Below are 22444 nucleotides of genomic sequence, written 5' to 3'. Positions count from 1 at the left end.
TTAAAAATACCGGCCATGCAATGGCCGGTATTTTTTCAACACGCAAGCAATATCTCCACACAGTGGGGGAGATTTATCAAAACCTGTCCAGAGGAAAAGTTGCCTAGTTGCCCATAGCAACCAATCAGCTTGCTACTTTCATTTTTAACAAGGCCTCTGCAAAATGAAAGAAGCCATCTGATTGGTTGCTATGGGCAACTGGGCAACTTTTCCTTTGCACAGGTTTTGATAAATCTCTCCGAGTGTGCTTGCATGGGGAAAAAAATACGATGTTTACTGGGGACTAACCATAGATTTGTCTAATAAGCAGGGATTGTATAAATGAATGGGATGCTACAATGTAGGTACCCAATTACAACTAAAGGCTTCCCCCACATATCTATTGTATCTCTTATATTACTTCCTGTGATGTCACGCATATATCATTAAATATGCAAATTAGCATGACCAGTTTTTTTTTTACTTCAAGAAAGGTGGCAACCCCAGCGACAGCTGAATATATAAATTTGCACTAGATCTACATTGATGCCCCTTTTGTTGATAAAGTTGTACTTGCAGTATACTGTATGGTGCTTCTAATTGTGGTGGATATAGTACGGTATATCTCAGAAGCTATGGAGTAAAATATGGGAGGCAGCAGGATCATCTAGGACATTGGTCTTCAAATTGTATCCCTCCAGATGTGGCAAAACTACAACTCCCAGCATGCCCGGACAGCCGTTGGCTGTCCGGGCATGCTGGGAGTTGTAGTTTTGCCACATCTGGAGGTCCACAGTTTGGAGACCACTGATCTAGGAGCTCCTTATGATATCAGTAGATTCACATAGTGCTGGGCGATATACCGATTCATACCGACTACCGTTTTTTTTTTCTGTACGATATGAATTTTTCCTATACCGCAATACCGGTCGGCCCCTCCCCCTTTCAAATGAACGAATTATCAGCCGCAGCGGCTGTGCCCACATCGGGGAACTAATCATAAGTGACCCGAGGGCGCTGCTCTGCTTCTCTACCCCCCCCCCCCAAAATGAATTATCAGCCGCAGAGCTGCGCTGTCCCCCACATCGGGGAACTAATCATGTATGACCTGCGGGCACTGCTCCTCCTGTGAGCTGCCGGCGCTTAAAATGAATGAGTTGCGTGCCGTAGGCTGCAAAAATAAACAAAATAAACTTTGACCCACCTTCCTACGTTCCCCCGTTGCTCCGGTATCGGCCTCACTGTTCTCCGTTGCGATCTTCATGCTGCTTCCTGGGGACGGGAATGTCACAGAGCCGTCAGCGTATCACAGACCGTAGCGATGTCCCGCCTCGGCCGGTCATAGGCCCGCCGGCTGCTTACATGACAGTGCGCTCAGCCTATCATTGGCCGAGGCGGGACATCGCTGCGTCCGGGGATACGCTGACGGCTCTGTGACATTTCCGTCCCCAGGAAGCAGCATGAAGATCGCAGCGGAGAACAGTGAGGCCGATACCGGAGCAACGGGGGAATGTAGGAAGGTGGGTCAAAGTTTATTTTGTTTATTTTTGCATATGTAAAATTCATCAGTACAGATGTCCTTTATTAATCATTTCCAGTGCTGCGGCACGCAACTCATTCATTTAAAGCACCGGTGGCTCACAGGAGGACGGGGAAACAGCACCTGCGGGTAACATTTGATTAGTTCTCCAGCATAGAGGGGGGGGGGGGGGGGGGATACCGTTAAATACCGTGGAACCACCATAACTTACAAAAATACCGTGATATGCATTTTTGGTCATACCGCCCAGCACTAGATTCACATGATTCAAAAGGTATGTGTCACCTTTCAAAGAGATTTTAATAGATATTAGGCTAGGACAAAGGGTCTATGTTCCTCCAGAAATAGTGCCATACTTGTCCACAGGCTACATATGATACTGCAGCCCAGCCTCATTCAAGTAAATACTGCAATACTAGACGCAAGCCAAGAACAAGGGTGGCACAGTTTCCTAATCTCATACAACTTATTTAAACAGGCACTCCGGAGGGGGACATTTTTTTCCCCCAGATCAACTGGTGCCCAAAAGTTATACAGATTTTGTAAATGACTTCTATTGAAGAATCTGAATCCTTCCAGTACTTTTTAGGGGCTGTATACTCCAGAGGAAGTTGTGTAGTTCTTTCCTGTCTGACCACAGTGCTCTCTGCTCACACCTCTGTCTGTGTCAGGAACTGTCCAGAGCAGGAGAGGTTTGCTATGAGGATTTGCTCCTACTCTGGAAAGTTCCTGACATGGACAGAGGTGTCAGCAGAGAGCACTGTGGTCAGCCTGGGAACACAACTTCCTGTGGAGCATACAGCAGCTGATCAGTACTGGAAGGATTAAGATTTTTAAATAGAAGTAATTTACAAATCTGCATAACTTTCAGGCACCAGTTGATTTATGAAACTTTTTTTTCCCCTTTAACTACTATAGCCATCTGCCTGCTAGTATTCTTCCCATACTGGCGTATACTTTGATTACATTGCTTTGTATAATACATGTCCTACACATAAACTATATCATGGAGTGATTTGCATAGTCTAGATCAGCTCCTTTTTTCACATTCTGGATTTATACATTCATCCCATCCCCACTCCCAGCACTTAGAAATGATGGACGTCTGATCTTCATGGTGGAGAACTTTAGAGAGTACCATAGCCCATGCCAGGTGGACCATACAATGCCATTGTCATGTTCTCCTGTATAATTGCCATTTTTATAGTACAAGCCATTTAGATTTGCTGTGTGGCACCTGTAATGATAAGTAGGAAATGCATGAATATTTTACCAGCATATGTGGTTATCTACAGACGTGGAGACAATTGTTTGTACCCTTCCGTTACAGACAGAAAAATCCACAGTGCTCCAGAAATAGCTTAAAGAGTACTAGTCATCAAACCATATTTTCTAAACTAACTTATATTGCCTAACTACTCCCAACACCCTTCCTGCCCTTAACCCCTTAAGGACCAAGCATTTTTCTGTTTTTGCAGTTTAGTTTTTTCTTCCTCACCTTTTAAAAATCATAACCCTTTCAATTTTGCACCATATCTTTGGATCTTTTTTCGCCACCAAATCTACTTTGCAATGACAGTTATTTTACACAAAAATCTACGGCGAAACAAAAATAAAAAATAATTGTGTGACAAAATTGAAGAAAAAACACCATTTTGTAAATTTTGGGGGCTTCCGTTTCTACGCCGTACATTTTTCAGTAAAAATGACACCTTATCATTATCCTGTAGGTCCATAGGATTAAAATGATACCCTACTTATATAGGTTTGATTTTGTCATACTTTTGGAAAGAGTCATAACTACATACAGGAAAATGTATACATTTAAAACTGTCCTCTTCTGACCCCTATAACAATTTTTCCATGTATGGGGTGGTATGAGGACTAATTTTCTGCGCCCTGATCTGAAGTTTTAATCAGTACCATCTTTTGTTTTGATAAGACTTTTTGATCGCTTTCTATTCCTTTTTTTTATGGTATGAAAAGTGACCAAAAATACACTGTTTTGGAATTTGGAATTTTTTGCGCGTACGTCATTGACAGTGCGGTTTCATTTATAATATATTTTTATAGTTCGGACATTTACACACGTGGCGATACCACATATGTTTATTTTTATTATGGTTATATATTTTTTATATTGAATTTGGGAAAAGGGGGTGATTTAAACTTATAATAAGGAAGGGGTCAATGTGTGTGTTTTTAAACTTTTTTTAAACTTTCTTTTTCTACACTTTTAGTACCCTTGGGGGACTTTTAGGAGGAATCATTTGATTCCTCATACAGATCAATGGGATTACATACAATCCCATTGATCTGTGTGGTCTGCGCTTGATTGATGAAGCCTGGACCTGCCAGGCTTTATCATTCTGAGCACCGGAGCCACCGCGGCAGGAGAGGTAAGCCCTCAGGCTACCTCAGTAGTGGATCGCCCCCCCAGCGATATCCCACCAGGGATGGGATAAAGGTACCTTTAGACGCTGCTGTTAACGCCGGCCCCCAGCTACAGGAATCAGCTGGGGGCCGGCCGGTATGATGCGGGTTCGAGTAAGGAGCCCGCGTTATACCCTGTTAACGGCCATTGGACGAGTATAGACGTCCATGGTCGTTATCGGGTTAAATAATTTTTCCGAGCTTTAAAAAGCTCTGTATCATACCTTTCCCCTTGCTCACATTATGTGAGCTGCCGGCAGGAGAAAGTGGGCGTTCCCCAGCAGACGCAACGTCACTGAAGCCAGCGAGAGCTGTGCCCGCCATGTCCCGCCTGCACTTTCTGAGTTTGTTCTCCTGCCAGGACAAGAACCTGCTCAGGAAAGCTTATGTAGAACGATAAATACACCCTTGGTGGCACTGTGGTCCCAGGAATACCTGCAATATGAGGAAGGAGGTTGATCCCCATCATGTCATTTTCAGTAAATTTTTATTCATTATTAATTTTGTCAGTTTCAAATATTTCAAGGAGCATTGTGGGGAGCATCTATCATCGCATCACCTGCACTTACCTTTTGGTACAGGCTTGTAGTGCGGGTGACACTGATGACAATGGTACTTACAGTTCGATGATCTGCTCTGACATTCCTCAGCTTGAGTGCACTATGATATCTGGCCTCATAGTAACGCCCTCCTCCCTTGAACTGAGCCTCCTCCTCTGCAGAAGGGAGCTTGAGGCTAAGTTTCCACTTTTTTTCTGGCAGTTTTTGGAAAACTGCCACTGCAGTTTTTGAGCCAAAGTCAGAAGTGGATCCATAAGGGAGGAGAGGTATAGGTCCTTCCTTTATATTTCATATTCCTTATGGATCCACTTCTGGCTTTGGCTCAAAAACTGCAGTGGCAGATATCCAAAAACTGCCAGAGAAAAAAACAAGTGGAAACTTAGCCTTACTCTGCATCTAGACCCCTCTCCTACACCGTGAAATCTTTAATGAGCAGAGATATTTTACTTCCTCTCGTCTGGGCAGGCACATTGGAGCTCCATTCTGCAGCAGGTGAGTGCGATACTATGAGGATGCTGGCCGGATGTCACAGCGCATTCGGGGCTTGCAAATCTAGAAAAATGGGAATATCGGAGCAAGGGAGGCTTCGATGAACAAACTGCAAGTACCATTGTCATCAGGGTCACTCGCACTACAAGCCGGTACCAATAGGTTAGTGCAGGTGATACTGATGATAGATTCCCTTTAATGGCAGGATGAACAGGGCTGTATCTGACATGAGTCCAGGTGAGTTTATGGCCCCAGGAGGCGGATTGTAGAATTCCTGAGGAGTGGCATGATCTAAGAAGTGGCCATAAATCATATTGTCTGCCATCTTTTTTTCTACACACCACTGGCGCCATTGACCCAATGAACTGCAAATGATGGCTGGACACAGATATGGAATGCAACCAGTAAGGTCTGGCAATGCAGTAGTTATTTGGTAATCGTATAAAGGTATATAGTAAATTGGTAAATTTTTGGTAATTTTTTCTGTACACAAACCTTTTTTATTTATAATTCTCAATGGGGGGGCGGGGCACAATTTCAGTACAGTGATCCCTCAACCTACAATGGCCTCAACATAAAATAGTTTCAACATGCAATGGTCTTTTCTGCACCATTGTAACTTGAAACCAGACTCAACATACAATGCTACAGACAGTCCAGATCTGTGAAACATGTCAATGGCCGGAAGAACCGACCAATCAGAATGGGCAATTTACTGGTAAAACACCTGTATTACTGAAACATATGCACTGACTGATGTCTGGTAGCGCCTCCTACAGTACAGGGAGGTATTACATGTTCTGTACTCTTTACCTGTATTACTGAAGTGTATGCACTCACTGGTGTCTGTTAGTGCCCCCTACAGTACAGGGAGGTCTTACATGTTCTGTACACTTTACCTGTACCAGGGTTACCTGCTCCTTTGGACACCAGGTAAGGGCGACTCCATGTTACTTTTTTTTAGGATACTGTGTGTACTGTACAGGACCCTGAAGAAGCTCCTGTCCTCTACATAGACCAGTGTTTCCCAAGCAGGGTGCCCCCAGCTGTTGCAAAACTACAACTCCCAGCATGCCCGGACAGCCAAAGGCTGTCCGGGCATGCTGGGAGTTGTAGTTTTGCAATAGCTGGAGGCTCCCTGCTTGGGGAACACTGACATAGACAGTGATTTACAGCTCTCAGCAGATCTTTATTACTTTTATATGTAATGATTTGCTTTATCTATATTAGTTATCTACTTATTTTTCTTTAATCCTCACCTTTTTTTCCTATTTCCGGATGACATTTTGGTGGCTTCAGAACCAATTACCAGGTTTCCATAGAGTTCTGATCTCAACATACAATGGTTTCAACATACAATGGTCGTCCCAGAACCAATTAATATTGTAACTTGAGGGACTACTGTATTCACCAGCCCTGGATATACAGTAATATAGGTGCGGCATTTACCTGTTAAACCACCAGCCACATTTATTTTCTTTTGCACAGTTGCCCTTTATATATCTGTCATTATCATTGTCGGCAGTGCTGAAGGGCATCCCTTTGACTGAGGCCGACCACTGTTCTGCAAAGTTATTTCCACCATCCAGAGCATCTCCTGCGTTGCCAGAGTACGAGCCCAACCACAGCTTGTACTTGTCCTGTAGAACAGTGCGGAGTATGTGTTTAACAAACAGCGTGACATAAAGCATTGTTCATGGGTAACTGCGGCCCAACACTATGGCTAGGATTACAACATGGCATCCTTGATTATTGCTTATCTATAAGAATATGATAGAAAAGTAGTCTGACATGTACTGCACAATGTTTGGGGTTCCTGTGCCTAAATGAAGCCTAATCCAAGTAAGTAAATTGTTGAATTACTGTTCAGGCCATAGTTACATCTGCACAATGTTACTGAAACAAATTACAATGCATTATGATTGGATTGTTGTAGTTTAAACGTATTATTTATTATGGGATAAAACGTTATTCATTGTGATTAGGTTAAAGGGCTACTCCGATGGGGGGAAAAAATTTGTTAAATGAACTGGTGCCAGAAAGTTAAAGGGGTACTCCGGTGAAAAACTTTTTTTTTTAAATCAACTGGTGCCAGAAAGTAAAACAGATTTGTAAATGAATTTTATTTAAAAAATCTTAATCCTTCCTGTACTTATTAGCTGCTGAATACTACAGTGGAAATTATTTTCCGTTTGAAACACAGAGCTGTCTGCTGACATCATGAGCACAGTGCTCTCTGCTGACATCTCTGTCCATTTTAGGAACTGTCCAGAGTAAAAGGAAATAGCAAACATATGCTGTTCTGGACAGTTCCAAAAATGGACAGAGATGTCAGCAGAGAGCACTGTGCTCATGATGTCAGCAGACAGCTCTGTGTTTAAAAAAAAAATAATAATTTCCGCTGTAGTATTTAGCAGTACTGGAAGGATTAAGATTTTTTTAAAGAAGTAATTTACAAATCTGTTTAACTTTCTGGCACCAGTTGATTTAAAAAAAAAAAGTTTTTCACCGGAGTACCCCTTTAAACAGATTTATAAATGACTTCTATTAAAAAATCTTTATCCTTCCAGTACTTTTTAGCAGCTGTATGCTACAGAGGAAATTCTTTGCTTTTTGAATTTCTTTTTTGTCTTGTCCACAGTGCTCTCTGCTGACAGGGATAAGTTATTTTGCACTATAGATGTCTTTAAGTATAAAATGTGAAATACTGGGATTGCTGAGCTGATCCATTCCAGGTCATATTTGGCTGTATTCATTAAGTGTGAGTATATGAGGTCCCAATTCACTTATGATGTAGGACTCATAGTCTATACTATGGAACAAACACAGTAGGACGGATATACTGACCTTGTCTGACTATGTTTCCTTGTGCCTACCAGAGGACCCCTCCGGTAGGCTCAAGGAAACATAGTAATTGCATGTTGTTATGAAGGTGATTGGCTGCAAAGTCAGTTCTAAGTAGGATTACTTCTATTTGATCATTGGGGGCCATTACACTGTCAGAGCCAGGGCCCATCGGGGGATCCCCCCAGTACCCTGGTGGCCAATCCAACCCTATGTACTATTTATGTGTAATGCTTGGAAAGCACAAACCTAGACTAGTCAGTCAAATTGTCCACATTACTCATGTAGTAAGATCAATTTGGATCTTGTCTAAACTTGTCTAACTTTTTATACCAGCTATTGGCTTTGCTTTCTTGGCACCAATATTCTACGCCAAAACTTTGGCACACTTTGCCACATTTAAGTCATGCTCCTTCCCAATAGGCCATGCCCCATTCCCTTTTAATCATGTTCTTGTTAAATGAGGCACGTAAAGTGTCTAAAATGAGATATGCCAGATTGCCCCCAAATTAGCCACATTTTGGCACATATTACCACAAGGTCTGGGTACGCATTATAGTAAATCTGCCCCTTCCTACCTCTTCGTTGGTAATTCGGAATGTGTCATAGATTGCATATCTTGTATTCCCATGCCAATCCATGAGATGTATCTTTAGAGTCATCTCTCCTGCACAGTGATAGAGGTGGAGAAATAGTCACATACTTTTAGCTAAGATAAGAGATGGGTACAGATCTACAAAAATAGGTTCTATAGAACATGCTATAACTTACATTTACAATGATGTCAAAGATAGATATTAAAGTGTAGGATAGGTCATTGATTGCAATAATTGTTGTAGATGTGGTGCATCTAGTTTACAGGGGCAGTTTACTCACATGGGTAATATAGGTATTGGATAACTATCTGTCTTTTCCATTTGAGTATCAAAAAACATTCAACACTGAAAATATGCCACAAAAAGGTATACTTACGACTGTTCAAGAGGTGATAAATGTGATCATTACCCAACCAGTGTTCATCATTTCTCTTCTTAAAGAGGCCAAAGCCTTCCTTATACTCCTTCCAATTCCTATTTATCAATGGGAGACATATATGGCATAATCAATGGACATAGAGGGAGATTTATCAAAACCTGTCCAGAGGAAAAGTTGCCCAGCTGTCCATAGCAACCAATCAGATCACTTCTTTAAAGGGGTACTCCGGTGCTTAGACATCTTATCCCCTATCCAAAGGATAGGGGACAAGATGCCTGACCGCGGGAGTCCCGCCACTGGGAACCCCCGTGATCTTGCACGCAGCACCCCGTTTGTAATCAGTCCCCGGAGCATGTTCACTCCGGGTCTGATTACGGGCGATCACAGTGCGGGCGGCGTGTGACGTCACACCTGCGCCCCGTGTGATGTCACGCTCCGCCCCTCAATGCAAGTCTATGGGAGGGGGCGTGACAGCCATGTGACAGCCCTGTGATCGCCCGTAATCAGACCCGGAGCGAACACGCTCCGGGGACTGATTACAAACGGGGTGCCACGTGCAAGATCACAGGGGTCCCCAGCGGCGGGACTCCCGCGGTCAGGCATCTTATCCCCTATCCTTTGGATAGGGGATAAGATGTCTAAGCACCGGAGTACCCCTTTAATTTTACAGTGGCCTTTTCAAAAATGAAAGAAGCGATCTGATTGGTTGCTATGGGAAACTCAGAAACTTTTCCACTGGATAGATTTTGATAAATCTCCTTCATAATTTCTTTATAAAGCACCACTATCTAAGCATAAAACTATATGACATTTTTTTTTAATTAACTTCCAATTTTTGTTGTTCAGTGTTGTATTTGCAGTGATCCACTGCAACTTTCCATATGGTATTGTGGCTTGTCTGCATCATGTGAGGAACTAGTTTTCAATCTGCTTTTATACCAGTAACTTATATGCCATATGATTGAACCATGTACAGTGACCCCCCGGCTTACGATGGCCCGGACATACGATCATTTCAACATACCATGCTTTTGTATGTCGGGGCCATCGCATAAAAGGCTATCCAGCAGTGCAGACTGCTTCAGCTGCCGCTGGATAGCCGTTTAAGGTGCCCCGTGTGGTCCGGTGAGTCTCACCTGTCTCCGGTGCTCCGGACCGTCATCTTCGGGATCCCCTGCCTCGCTGTCAGTCTCCTTCGTCGTCATTACGTCGCCGCACACGTCGTCACGTCGTCCAATAGGAGCGGCGTGCATAGCAACGTGATGACGGTGATGAAGAGCGACGATCCCAGGCAGCAGAGACAGAGTCTGGAGCGGCGGGGACACCCTGGGGACACGGCGACAGCGATGGTGGGGGACATCCAGGGCAGCGGTGACGGTCCCTGGCGGGGACAGGTGAGTATAATTTCCTATACTTTACATTGCACAGATCCCTCAACATATGATGGTTTCAACTAACGATGGTTCATTTGGAACGAATTACCATCGTATGTTGAGGGACCACTGTAGTTACCAAATTCTTCATTTTGTTTTTACATCAAGTATACATCAAGTATATAAAAATAACATTTTGGGATAGGGCTCCTGTCTTGTCAATAAGGCTAAGCCTCTGAGTGTTACAGCGAACAGCAATACAGACTGCAGTACAGAAGTATTGTTATGTATTTTATCTGTGATTGCATTTTCAGTGGTACTAAAAGTGTAAAGATAAAAAAAAAGTTAAAAATAATTAAAATAAAAAAAGTTTTATTTGCAGGACACCATTAAAAAATAAACTCAGAACAAACAATGCCAGAATTACTGGTTTCTGCTCATCTTGGAATAAAAACTGTTAAAAAAAAAGTTATGTACCCCACAAAGGTACACATTAAAATCACATCTTGTTTGGCACAAAAAGCCCTCAAACTACTTTTTTGTCAATTAAAAGATAAAAAGTTATGGCTCTGAAAATATTGAAACAGGAAAACAAGCACTTTTTTTTATTGTGCAAAAGTAGTAAAGTAATAGTAACAACAACCAGTATAATAAACTAAAATAGTATGGCAATGCCATTGTCACGATGCCGGCTGGCAGGAGGTGGATCCTCTGTGCCAGAGAGGGATTGGCGGGGACCGTGCTAGTGGACCGGTTCTAAGTCACTACAGGTTTTCACCAGAGCCCGCCGCAAAGCGGGATGGTCTTGCTGCGGCGGTAGTGACCAGGTCGTATCCACTAGCAACGGCTCAACCTCTCTGGCTGCTGAAGATAGGCGCGGTACAAGGGAGTAGACAGAAGCAAGGTCGGACGTAGCAGAAGGTCGGGGCAGGCAGCAAGGTTCGTAGTCAGGGTGGATAGCAGAAGTTCTGGTACACAGGCTTTGGACACACAAAACGCTTTCACTAGGCACAAGGGTAACAAGATCCGGCAAGGAAGTGCAAGGGAGGAGACCAGATATAGCCAGGGACCAGGTGGAAGCCAATTAAGCTAATTGGGCCAGGCACCAATCATTGGTGCACTGGCCCTTTAAGTCTCAGGGAGCTGGCGCGCGCGCGCCCTAGAGAGCGGAGCCGCGCGCGCCAGCACATGACAGCAGGGGACGGGAACGGGTAAGTGACCTGGGATGCGATTCGCGAGCGGGCGCGTCCCGCTGTGCGAATCGCATCCCCAACGGCCATGACAGTGCAGCGCTCCCGGTCAGCGGGACTGACCGGGGAGCTGCTGGGAGAAAGACGCCGTGAGCGCTCCGGGGAGGAGCGGGGACCTGGAGCGCTAGGCGTAACAGTACCCCCCCCCTTAGGTCTCCCCTTTTTTTTGTCCGGTGACTGCCTCCCCTGGGATGAGGACACCGGGAAGGAATGGATGGTTTCCTCAATGGCAGGCAGTACAGCAGGAGTAGGAATGGGGAGGGAGGGCAGAGGGTGAAGCTTGGCACGGGGCAGGGAGACACAAGGACGGGAGCCATGAGGGGACACAGAGGCTTGCCTGAAGGGACTGGGAGGGGGGGAGAGGCATTTTCTGTGGCAGGCAGAGTCCCTAACGACCTTAGGGGGACCGGATACAGGAGGAACCACAGGGTCACGGCAGGGAGTACTGGGAACCGGTTTAAGGCAGTCCTTGGAACAAGAGGGACCCCAACTCTTGATCTCCCCAGTGGACCAGTCCAGGGTTGGGGAATGGTGTAGAAGCCAGGGTAGTCCAAGGAGAATTTCGGAAGTGCAATTGGGAAGGACCAAAAATTCAATTTTCTCGTGATGAGGTCCGATGCACATTAGGAGGGGCTCCGTGCGGTAACGCACGGTGCAATCCAACCTGGCTCCGTTGACCGCGGAAATGTGAAGTGGCTTGACAAGACGGGTCACCGGAATGCGGAATTTATTCACCAAGGACTCCCGAATAAAATTCCCAGAGGCACCAGAGTCCAGGCAGGCCACGGCTGAGAGGGGAGAGCTGGCTGAAGTAGAAATCCGTACAGGCACCGTGAGACGTGGAGAAGCCGACTTAGCATCAAGAGACGCCACACCCACGAGAGCTGGGTGCGAGCGTGCGTTTCCCAGACGTGGAGGACGGATAGGGCAATCCACCAAAAAATGTTCGGTACTGGCACAGTACAGACAAAGATTCTCTTCCTTACGGCGATTCCTCTCTTCCAGGGTCAGGCGAGACCGATCCACTTGCATGGCTTCCTCGGCGGAAGGCCTAGGCGCAGATTGCAGTGGAGACTGTGGGAGAGGTGTCCAGAGATCTAAGTCTTTTTCCTGGCGGAGCTCTTGATGTCTCTCAGAAAAATGCATGTCAATGCGAGTGGCTAGATGAATGAGTTCATGCAGGTTAGCAGGAGTTTCTCGTGCGGCCAGAACATCTTTAATGTTGCTGGATAGGCCTTTTTTAAAGGTCGCGCAGAGGGCCTCATTATTCCAGGATAGTTCAGAAGCAAGAGTACGGAATTGTATGGCGTACTCGCCAACGGAAGAATTACCCTGGACCAGGTTCAGCAGGGCAGTCTCAGCAGAAGAGGCTCGGGCAGGTTCCTCAAAGACACTTCGAATTTCCGAGAAGAAGGAGTGTACAGAGGCAGTGACGGGGTCATTGCGGTCCCAGAGCGGTGTGGCCCATGACAGGGCTTTTCCAGACAGAAGGCAGAGTCCCCATTAAATTTGTCCGGCAAGGACAGGCGGAGGCTAGGAGTGGCCACTCGCTGCGGAAGGGGTGCAGGAGCTGGCGGAGGAGATGATTGCTGCTGCAGTTGCGACTGAAGTTGGTGCACAATGGTGGACATTTCCGACAGCTGGTGGGTTAGATGGGCGATCTGTCGGGATTGCTGGGCGACCACCGTGGTGAGATCAGAGATGGAATGCAGGGGAACCTCAGCGGGATCCATGGCCGGATCTACTGTCACGATGCCGGCTGGCAGGAGGTGGATCCTCTGTGCCAGAGAGGGATTGGCGGGGACCGTGCTAGTGGACCGGTTCTAAGTCACTACAGGTTTTCACCAGAGCCCGCCGCAAAGCGGGATGGTCTTGCTGCGGCGGTAGTGACCAGGTCGTATCCACTAGCAACGGCTCAACCTCTCTGGCTGCTGAAGATAGGCGCGGTACAAGGGAGTAGACAGAAGCAAGGTCGGACGTAGCAGAAGGTCGGGGCAGGCAGCAAGGTTCGTAGTCAGGGTGGATAGCAGAAGTTCTGGTACACAGGCTTTGGACACACAAAACGCTTTCACTAGGCACAAGGGCAACAAGATCCGGCAAGGAAGTGCAAGGGAGGAGACCAGATATAGCCAGGGACCAGGTGGAAGCCAATTAAGCTAATTGGGCCAGGCACCAATCATTGGTGCACTGGCCCTTTAAGTCTCAGGGAGCTGGCGCGCGCGCGCCCTAGAGAGCGGAGCCGCGCGCGCCAGCACATGACAGCAGGGGACGGGAACGGGTAAGTGACCTGGGATGCGATTCGCGAGCGGGCGCGTCCCGCTGTGCGAATCGCATCCCCAACGGCCATGACAGTGCAGCGCTCCCGGTCAGCGGGACTGACCGGGGAGCTGCAGGGAGAAAGACGCCGTGAGCGCTCCGGGGAGGAGCGGGGACCCGGAGCGCTAGGCGTAACAGCCATTATTGTATTGACCCTCTTAATAAAGTTATCCCCTTAAATATTTTTACAATCTTTTCAATACGGTACCCCAAAATTGTGCCATTAGAACTGGAAAATGAAAAACTTATGGTGAAATTTGGAAATGGCTTAAAAGTGAAAGCTGAGCCCTGACTGAAGCACTTCAAGGGCCTGGGAACGCCTCCTTGATGTAATGGCGGCTGTTGGCGACTGCCATTGTGTACCATCTACTTCTGCCTACCTTGACCGAACAGCTCGCACAGCTCCCCCTCCTTGTTGCAGGCTCCGGAATGTAACTCCCGCACAGACTCATTCTGCATCTGTCTCTGGTGCATCTAGTAGGGGCCGTACAAAGCCTGTCTGTTCAAGGGTTCGTGCCCGCCTCTGATTCCACTCTATCTCCAATTCCTTATCAGCCTTACCTATTTAAAGACACTCTGCCCTGTCTTCCGTGCCCGAGTAATATTGTGGTTTTACCATAGTGAGGGTTCTGCTGATTCTGTGTTCCTGAATACTGCCAGCTTTGTGAAGTCGGCTCTTGCCTGACCCCTGGTACATTTCTGACTCTCCTGGTACAGACCTCGGACTGCTAGACTACGCTTTTTGCCTTCTGTTGAGCTAAAAACACCACCAGCATCTGTGCTACTCAGCTCTGCTCTTCCCTGCTCCAGCTCTGCTACACCATCTGCCTGTTCAGCCTCTACTGACTCTAATGTGCTACTCCACCCAGCCTCAGCCAGCCCCACCTGCCTGCAAGTACAGGTCCTTTTCATTAAGTATCCTCTGGCCTTCTAGGCCAGCTGCCACTTCACCGGGACCACTCTTGTGTAGAAACCTGGTATCTCCCTGCAGCTAAGACCAGCTTCCATACCCGGAGCGGGATAAAGGGTGAAGACCAGGGAGATACTTAGACTCTGCTCGCAAGTTTGACCCAAAGCCAAACCATTAAGTGGCACAGGGGGTCCACACCCGTTGGGGCGTTACACTTGATGCTTTGCATAAGAGAATAAAAGCATTTCTTTGCGTCATGGAAGCACAAACAGATATTTTAAAGATAACACGTGTCTCCTTGTCCTAATAGCTATCTAATAGTGTCAGTGGTTTGGAACATAAATTGCAGCTGACGTATTCCCTTTAACTCAATGACTGTGTCAGGCTAAGTTTCCACTTGGTTTTTTCTCTGGCAGTTTTCGGAAAACTGCCACTGCAGTTTTGGAGCCAAAGCCAGAAATGTATTCAAGAGGAACAGGACATATAAAGAAAGGACTGTAGAGGCAAGCTGTGCATAACTAGCTTGCCCCCTGACTGGTGAGCAGTAAGGGGTTAAGAAATATACAGGCAAGGTTTTTAGCCCCCTCCCCCGCCTGTAAAACTTGTCGGTAACTATAGTGGTATGTCCCATGGGTGGGGGAGTGCACCAATCAGGGGTTTAATAGTTTCCCGGGCTTTCAGGGGCCCTCCCCTGGGTATTTATAGCGTTGGTGCCTCCCTTCCCCCCCCCCCCTCAATCTGCCCAGGACCCGGAGTTTTGCCCTCCCTCCCTTTTTTGTATCTCTGTTTATTGTAAGTCACAGCTTGGCGGTAAGAAGACGGTGAAAGCGGGGTCAATCCGGGGTAGACCTCCACACAGGACGGTGTGGCAGCACCTCTTGGGTTGGTAAGAAGCCAATCGGTGTCTTTGTTACAGTTAAATTGTTATTTATATAAGTAAATTTATAAATAAAGCTGTGGCCGATTCCCACCCACGGAAAAGTTAAATTGTTATTGTGTCAGTTATTATTTAATTATTTATTGTAGTAAGGGGGAGGGGTAGTTATAGCCTGCTAGGAGCTAATTGGGTCTCAACAGTCTTCCATTTCTCCCTTAGGCTAAGTTTCCACTTGGTTTTTTTCTGGCAGTTTTTGGATATCTGCCACTGCAGTTTTTGAGCCAAAGTCAGAAGTGGATCCATAAGGGAGGAGAATTATAAGTCCTTCCTTTATCTGTCCTATTCCTTTTTTAATCCACTTCTGGCTTTGGCTCAAAAACTGCAGTGGTAGTTTTCCAAAAACTGCCATAAAAAAAACAAGTGGATACTTAGTCCCAAGGAAGCGGGAGATTTATACGTGTGACTGGTGAAAATACAGTATATGAGAACAAAATTTTAGACCTATTTTGAAACAATCCAATAAATAGGTTGACTTGTAGCTACATAACACATATAGTGAAACAATCAAATACACAGCTGTCATACATGCATCATTGTTTAGTTTTTACCTGTTAAAACTAACTTTCCCATTGCTTCGTCGCTGAATAACGGTCCATCCTGCTCCATCAGACATGTCACAGTACACCATGAAGGGCTCAGTCTGGGGGGACGGCTGTACACGATAGTAGCCACTTTGCTTTTTACCGCGTTCAAAAACTGTTGAGCAATCTGCAGGAAATGTAAATCATATATCCAGTAATATTATAATGTCTTGTTTTGTAAACCCATGACATGTCGCATCCAAAGCCAAGAAGATACTAAATGAGCACAGTACAGAATTTCTTTTATGTAAGTACATTAGGTGACCCCACAAAGTGTGACCTGGGGAGTAATTTGCAGGAAAGTTGGACCTCCCACAGAAAGGAATGAAGCACATGCCATCCACCGGTAGATGACACGCACTCCTTGTGGTCCCGACCTGTGGACAGGGGATAAGTTAAAGTGTACCCGTCAGATCCAACGAAAATTTTTTATTTTTTTATATATCACTCAGTACCTAATCCTGACCATGTAGATGTCATTTTTATGTGTCTAGCACCTTTATTTTTATTTTTTATTACACTTTTAATTTAGCTCACTAGTCTGAATTCCTCTCAAAGGGAGGGGGCGTGGCCTCACTGTGCAGGTCTCCGCCCCCTCCCTCAGTATGTTGTCTACTCACCTCTCCCCTGGCATTAGCAAAACTGCAACTCCCAGCTTGTCCTCACTGACAGTAGGGGGACACAAGCTGACAGTGGGAAGATATTTCCTCCAGCTCTGAGCCCTGCGCTCACAGCTGTCAATCAAGGAAGTGTGTCCATGACATGGGTGATGACGCATGGACACAGCAGGACTAGTATGTGTCCAAGCAGGCAGGGGAGGCAGTTGTTTGACTGGCTTTTTCAGTATGAAATACTGAAAATTTTCTAATGAAAGCAATTGCAAAACCTATTGGTTATACATGCTTTACAACATATCAAAAGACAGTGCCCATTTAACTTTTGCAGGAGTTCTCCTTTAAATAGATTAACCAATGACAGGGGATAACTAGCTGATCACTGGGTATCTGACTACTAGGACCCCCACCGAACATGAGAATATACGCTTTTTGTCCTCCAATTGAATGGAGTGGCAGTATGCATGATCGGTCAGCACTCCATTTTCTCTTTATGGGACCTCTGAAAAGAGCCAAGCTCTAAAAAATGTATCTATTCACAAAGTTGTCAGAAAGTATGCATATTGCTCCCCAAAGAGTGCAAATGCAACTCTAGGTTTGGTTAATAAATATTGTAAACTACATAAAGCTACACACGCACCTTCATCATAAACTATGAGATTCCCACTAGTTGGAGGAATTTGGACATTTTGCATTCTGCTTTTGGCCAAGTTGCCTTTATGATATTTGCTCTTGACAGAGTGATAGTTGTTTTCTTTGAGATCCTTCAGCTGCAGTCGGCCCAGCTCTAGCATGTTCTCCAAGACTTGGATCCGGTGAAGGAGTTTTGCATTGTCCACACGGCAGACATCTATGTCCTTTCCAAAGAAAGAGAAGTAATAAAACACAAATATATGAATTGACGGAAGATCTGTAAGCCCTGCTAATATCTCTGCTTAGTATATTTTTGCATTTCCCGTACAGCAACAATTCTGGAGACTCATACAAACATTTACAAATGCGCTTTTGGCTGTCCAGGCATGCTGGGAGTTGTAGTTGTGCAACATCTGGAGGGCCGCAGTTTGGAGACTAGCTCATAGTGCCTCAGTGCCAGGAAACAAGGGCAAACCTGTGATTTTTTTGTTTAATTAATGACTGCAAAGGTTTTTTGTTCAGTTACATAATTTAAAATTGAATAAAGATCAAATATTGATACATCAGCACATGAAAAAAAGAAATTGAGGAGTCTATAAACAAACAAACATAAACGTGTAGTCATCTGAAATTACAGCCCAGTCCACTAGATGTCACTTTGTCTCTACATTTTACATGGCGCAGTTGTTGAATTCTTGTCTGGACACGGCAGGATTACCAGCATTCTACAGTACAATAAAATGGGAAAGGGATTTTGTTTTTTTTTATTTGGTGCGAATGCACCCTAACTCCTCCTCTTGTTTCAGATGTTTTTTTTAAACTACCTAGATTTTTTTTTTTTTACAAATTAGTGTCAGAACATGTTTTTTTTTCTAATTGGTTTCTATTTTCTTGTTGTAATTCTTATTTATTAAAAATTTTGGAAATTTTTTGGAAGCAGCCATCTTGCCTGGGGTGTGTCAAACTGCATTTAGAGAGATGTTTTACAGCAGGACCCATGGATGTAGACAATAGACAGGACCTGTCCCATTCACATTGTGGTGAGCTTGTGGGGATGTAGGGTAGGAAGGGTGTAGCTGTGCAGTGATGAAAGGGTGTTGGGTTAACCCTTAACTGTCGTGACGCCAGGATGCGGGTTCTTCCTATATATATATATATATATATATATATATATATATCCTACCGCCACCCGTCCCAGGAACGATAGGGAGGAATAGAGGATTGTCCACAACCGGAGGTTTAGTAAACTGGAAATAACTTTACTGCAATTTTATGCAGGTTAACAGTAGTAACAGTCTTTACAGAGGACCGGACTTTAGGTTCCTCACAGTTGGTTGGGACCTTGTCGGGAAATAAGCTCTGAGGCTTGCTTTACGCTGTTCCACTGAATTTAGGGTTTGGTTTTAGGTTCAGTAGTCACGTAGATTTAGGATTGAGTTTAGTTGAACTCACGGTTTGGTATTCGGCTGAAGTTAGCAGGCTTCAGGCCTAGATTTATCTTGCAGGTATGCACAGAGCTTCTCTCTCTCTGCTAGTCCGGAACCCAAGAGAGCATGGGGAGAAGAGAGCGATCATTGGATACAGCGCCCCCTATTATGGCAAGAGGCAGACTCATAGCTTATTGGTTCCCACCAACTGTCAGTCCTTTCACAAAGCATTGTGGTACATCATGTGACCCACTCACGTGACCTGGAAGGTCCTTAAGCTAAACTAACAGTAGGCTTAGTAGTCATGTGACCTAAGGTCCTGGAAGTACTATACATATATATACACACACCAAACACATAAAATTAAAGAAGGAAGAGGTGACTAAGGGTTATCCCACTAGGAGGATTCTACCAGAATGCAGGATCTCTGACTTTGGGTACTTACCACACAAGGTACGGTACATCGTACGGTACCGGGACACCACAACATGGTTTGGAAATGTTACTGGGTATTCTTTGTAACCTTTGCATAGGTCATTTCACAGTGAGGGGTGATCTGAGCTTTAGCTATTGGCATGGTGTCTTTTTTATCTACTGTTGTCACCTTTCACTGTTATGCTGTACAGATCACTTTCCAGCAGCATCCTCCTTATCATCACAGATGATTGTGATGTCCCAGTACAGGATGATGTGGCCCCGTACTGTCAGGCAGAGTCCCTGCATGTCCCCAGGGCTCCCCTGCAGCATACCCCCATGATGTATTTTAGGGTTTGCCCTTATTTATTGTACTGCTGCTTTAATGTTTGTACCACATGATTGTTACCCACGAGACTACAGTGACCAGGTGACCCCCCAAGTGACCTATGGGCTCCTTGCACAACCCCCCTATATAACCAGGGGAGGGGCTGCAATTCTTCTGTCTCTTCTGTTGTATCCTGAGGTCCAGTGCAGTCGTCTCAGTGTCTGAGTCCAGAGCATTGGAGGCCTCAAGCCTAAAGTCCTGCAGCCACAAGTCGGTCATCAGTAAGTCAAGTCATCTTATTGTCAGTCACCATCTCTGTCAAGTCAAGTGGATCTGTAGTCACCGCAGCCTGCACTAAAGTCAGTCTAACTACTTCACTCCCAGCAAGCCTGCGAGGTCCCCCTGTGTCACTGGTCACCTCCCTGGGATATTTGGCTGTACTGCAAAGACTATATCACCTGTCTTGCCTCAGTAAAGCTGCTGTTATCCTTAATCTGGCTTTGGTGTCTTCATTGCCCCTGCCTAACCCAGGATCAGCAGTATTACCTTCGGGTGGTTAAAGGGTTTATCCAGGAAAAAACTTTTGTATATATATAAACTGGCTACAGAAAGTTAAACAGATTTGTAAATTACTTCTATTAAAAAATCTTAATCCTTTCAGTACTTATGAGCTTCTGAAGTTAAGGTTGTTCTTTTCTGTCTAAGTGCTCTCTGATGACACATGTCTCGGGAAACGCCCAGTTTAGAAGAGGATTGCTATGGGGATTTGCTTCTAAAGTGGGCGGTTCCTGAGACAGGTGTCATCAGAGAGTACTTAGACAGAAAAGAACAACCTTAACTTCAGAAGCTCATATGTACTGAAAGGATTAAGATTTTTTAATAGAAGTAATTTACAAATCTGTTTATCTTTCTGGAGCCAGTTGATATATTAAAAATTTTTTTTTTCCTGGATAACCCCTTTAAGGCTAAACCACGCCCTGGCGTCATGACAAGAAGGGGTTAATACCATCTTCCCCTTGGGCCATAACATTTGCCCTGCATCTACCTTGCATTGCACCCCGACTCCACAGGATCATCAACAGAATGCCTATAGACATATGTAAATCAGGTGATCATATGGCTGATAAAAGAACATATAGATTTATGTACTGAATGGAGAGGACATTTTTAAGCCTCAACTCATTTTTAACCTCAACCTGCTGATCATCTGGAATTATCACTCTAAAGGATATGCAAAATTAAAAAAACGTGGATTGTGTGACTGAAATAGGATACTTTCAAATGGGAAAAAAATGGGAATGGGAAAATCTGCCATATATTTGCAGCATGTCCACAACATAAATCTATATGTTACAGATTTAAAATCCACGCTGCAGGTGAATTGTTGTGTGGATATCATGTCGATTTTAGTAAAAATTACAAAACGCACATGGATTTTTGGCAATTTTTTGGCACAGTATCATGCAAACCATGCCTCCTACTAAGCCTTGCTTCCTTGTCTGACCTATAAATTGTCTAAACACAATTAGCAATAGTGACCCCCCCCCCCCATTGTACATATAAAAAAAGAGTATCAATGATTTCTCGACTCCTTTAGGATTATTGCATTATTGTGTATTCCATCATGACTAAATATTTGTCCGCAGCGAGTATTGCTTAGAAATCACTGATGCATAATTTTAGGTCTGTTGACTTCTGGATTCTGCTGGATTTTGCTGCAGTTTTTTGTCTCTTCTTGGCAAACATGGTCATAGGTGAAGAGACCAATAAAACCTGACTGGGCCTCATGATGATAGTGTTAGCTGAGGCTTGTGTTATTATCGTGTGATAATACAGACATCGGTGGACACAGTATTGACATATGTCTGTCAGGAAAGAGAACGGATAAATCTTTATCTACAAAGCTTGCGCCATCATTTACCTAAGGATCTAGTAGATAGAAAATGAAGAAGTCCACTTACCTTGAGCCTCGGTGCAGACAGACCATAGTGTGGGAGAAGGAGAGCAAAGACCAGCCACATTGTTGCCATCTATTCCAATAAGAAGCCGCTGTAGGTTTTCTGTGGTCACTGTTAAAAGAACAATGGAAGAGTATTAATAGGGTGATGGAAATGTCATGTAGAATAGGGAAATGGCTCATTCTGGCCACCATACTTGAAAAGCTCAAATCAGTATCTCATCTGATGAAGTAATGGTGTATTACTAGGATGAGACATTGGTTTATGATCTCTGGGACCAGCACCATTCCTGGGGTATTTTTCGTCCTATAGGACGCACCGGCGTATAAGACGCACCCAATTTTTAGGGACAAAATCTAAAAAAAATAAAGATTTTTAACCCAATAGTGGTCTTCAACCTGCGGACCTCCAGATGTTGCAAAACTACAACTCCCAGCATGCCCGGACAGCCGTTGGCTGTCCGGGCATGCTGGGAGTTGTAGTTTTGCAACATCTGGAGGTCTGCAGATTGAAGACCACTGCAGGAGGAGGTAATACTCACGTGTCCCCGCCGCTCCGGACCCGTCACCGCTGCCCTGGATGTCGCTCCATCGCTGTTGCCGTGTCCCCGTCGCTCCGGAACGTCTCTGCTGCCGGCCGGGTATCCTCGCTCTCCGTCGCCGCCATCACGTCGTTACGCACGCCGACGCACGTACGCGACGACGTGATGACGAGGAAGGAGAGCGCCGGCCATACAGGGGATCCCTGAACGGAGAAGACACCGAGGAGGTAGGTAAGGTCCCCCCCCGGTGTCCTGTAAGCACTAACCCGGCTATTCAGTCGGGCTGTTCGAGACCGCCGCGGTGAAATCGCGGCGGTCCCGAACAGCCCGACCAAACAGCCG

General features: G+C 45.2%; 1 protein-coding gene across 10 annotated transcripts in view; it reads right to left on the bottom strand.

Annotated features, from left to right (window-relative positions):
* Nucleotides 1-2360: 2360 nt before the first annotated feature.
* Nucleotides 2361-22444, bottom strand: part of LOC130358576 (fibrinogen-like protein 1) — a 76908-nt gene continuing 56824 nt past the window's right edge. For 9 of the 10 annotated variants that reach the window (XM_056562002.1, XM_056561996.1, XM_056561999.1 and 6 more), the window contains exons 2-8: nucleotides 21565-21672; nucleotides 17442-17658; nucleotides 16155-16314; nucleotides 8818-8915; nucleotides 8424-8512; nucleotides 6451-6641; nucleotides 2361-2756 (exon numbers count right to left, since the gene is read on the bottom strand). In XM_056562002.1, the coding sequence (XP_056417977.1) occupies nucleotides 2576-2756; nucleotides 6451-6641; nucleotides 8424-8512; nucleotides 8818-8915; nucleotides 16155-16314; nucleotides 17442-17658; nucleotides 21565-21633 (1005 nt within the window). In that variant the 5' untranslated portion in view covers nucleotides 21634-21672 and the 3' untranslated portion in view covers nucleotides 2361-2575. Of the gene's footprint in view, nucleotides 2757-6450; nucleotides 6642-8423; nucleotides 8513-8817; nucleotides 8916-16154; nucleotides 16315-17441; nucleotides 17659-18886; nucleotides 19074-21564; nucleotides 21673-22444 lie in introns of those variants that run through there. The other variant, XM_056562004.1, reaches the window with a different exon arrangement.

Source organism: Hyla sarda, chromosome 2 (assembly GCF_029499605.1).
Source record: "Hyla sarda isolate aHylSar1 chromosome 2, aHylSar1.hap1, whole genome shotgun sequence".
NCBI lineage: Eukaryota > Metazoa > Chordata > Amphibia > Anura > Hylidae > Hyla > Hyla sarda.
The sequence above is the reverse complement of the archived record's forward strand: the minus strand, read 5'-3'. Positions and strand labels throughout refer to the sequence as shown.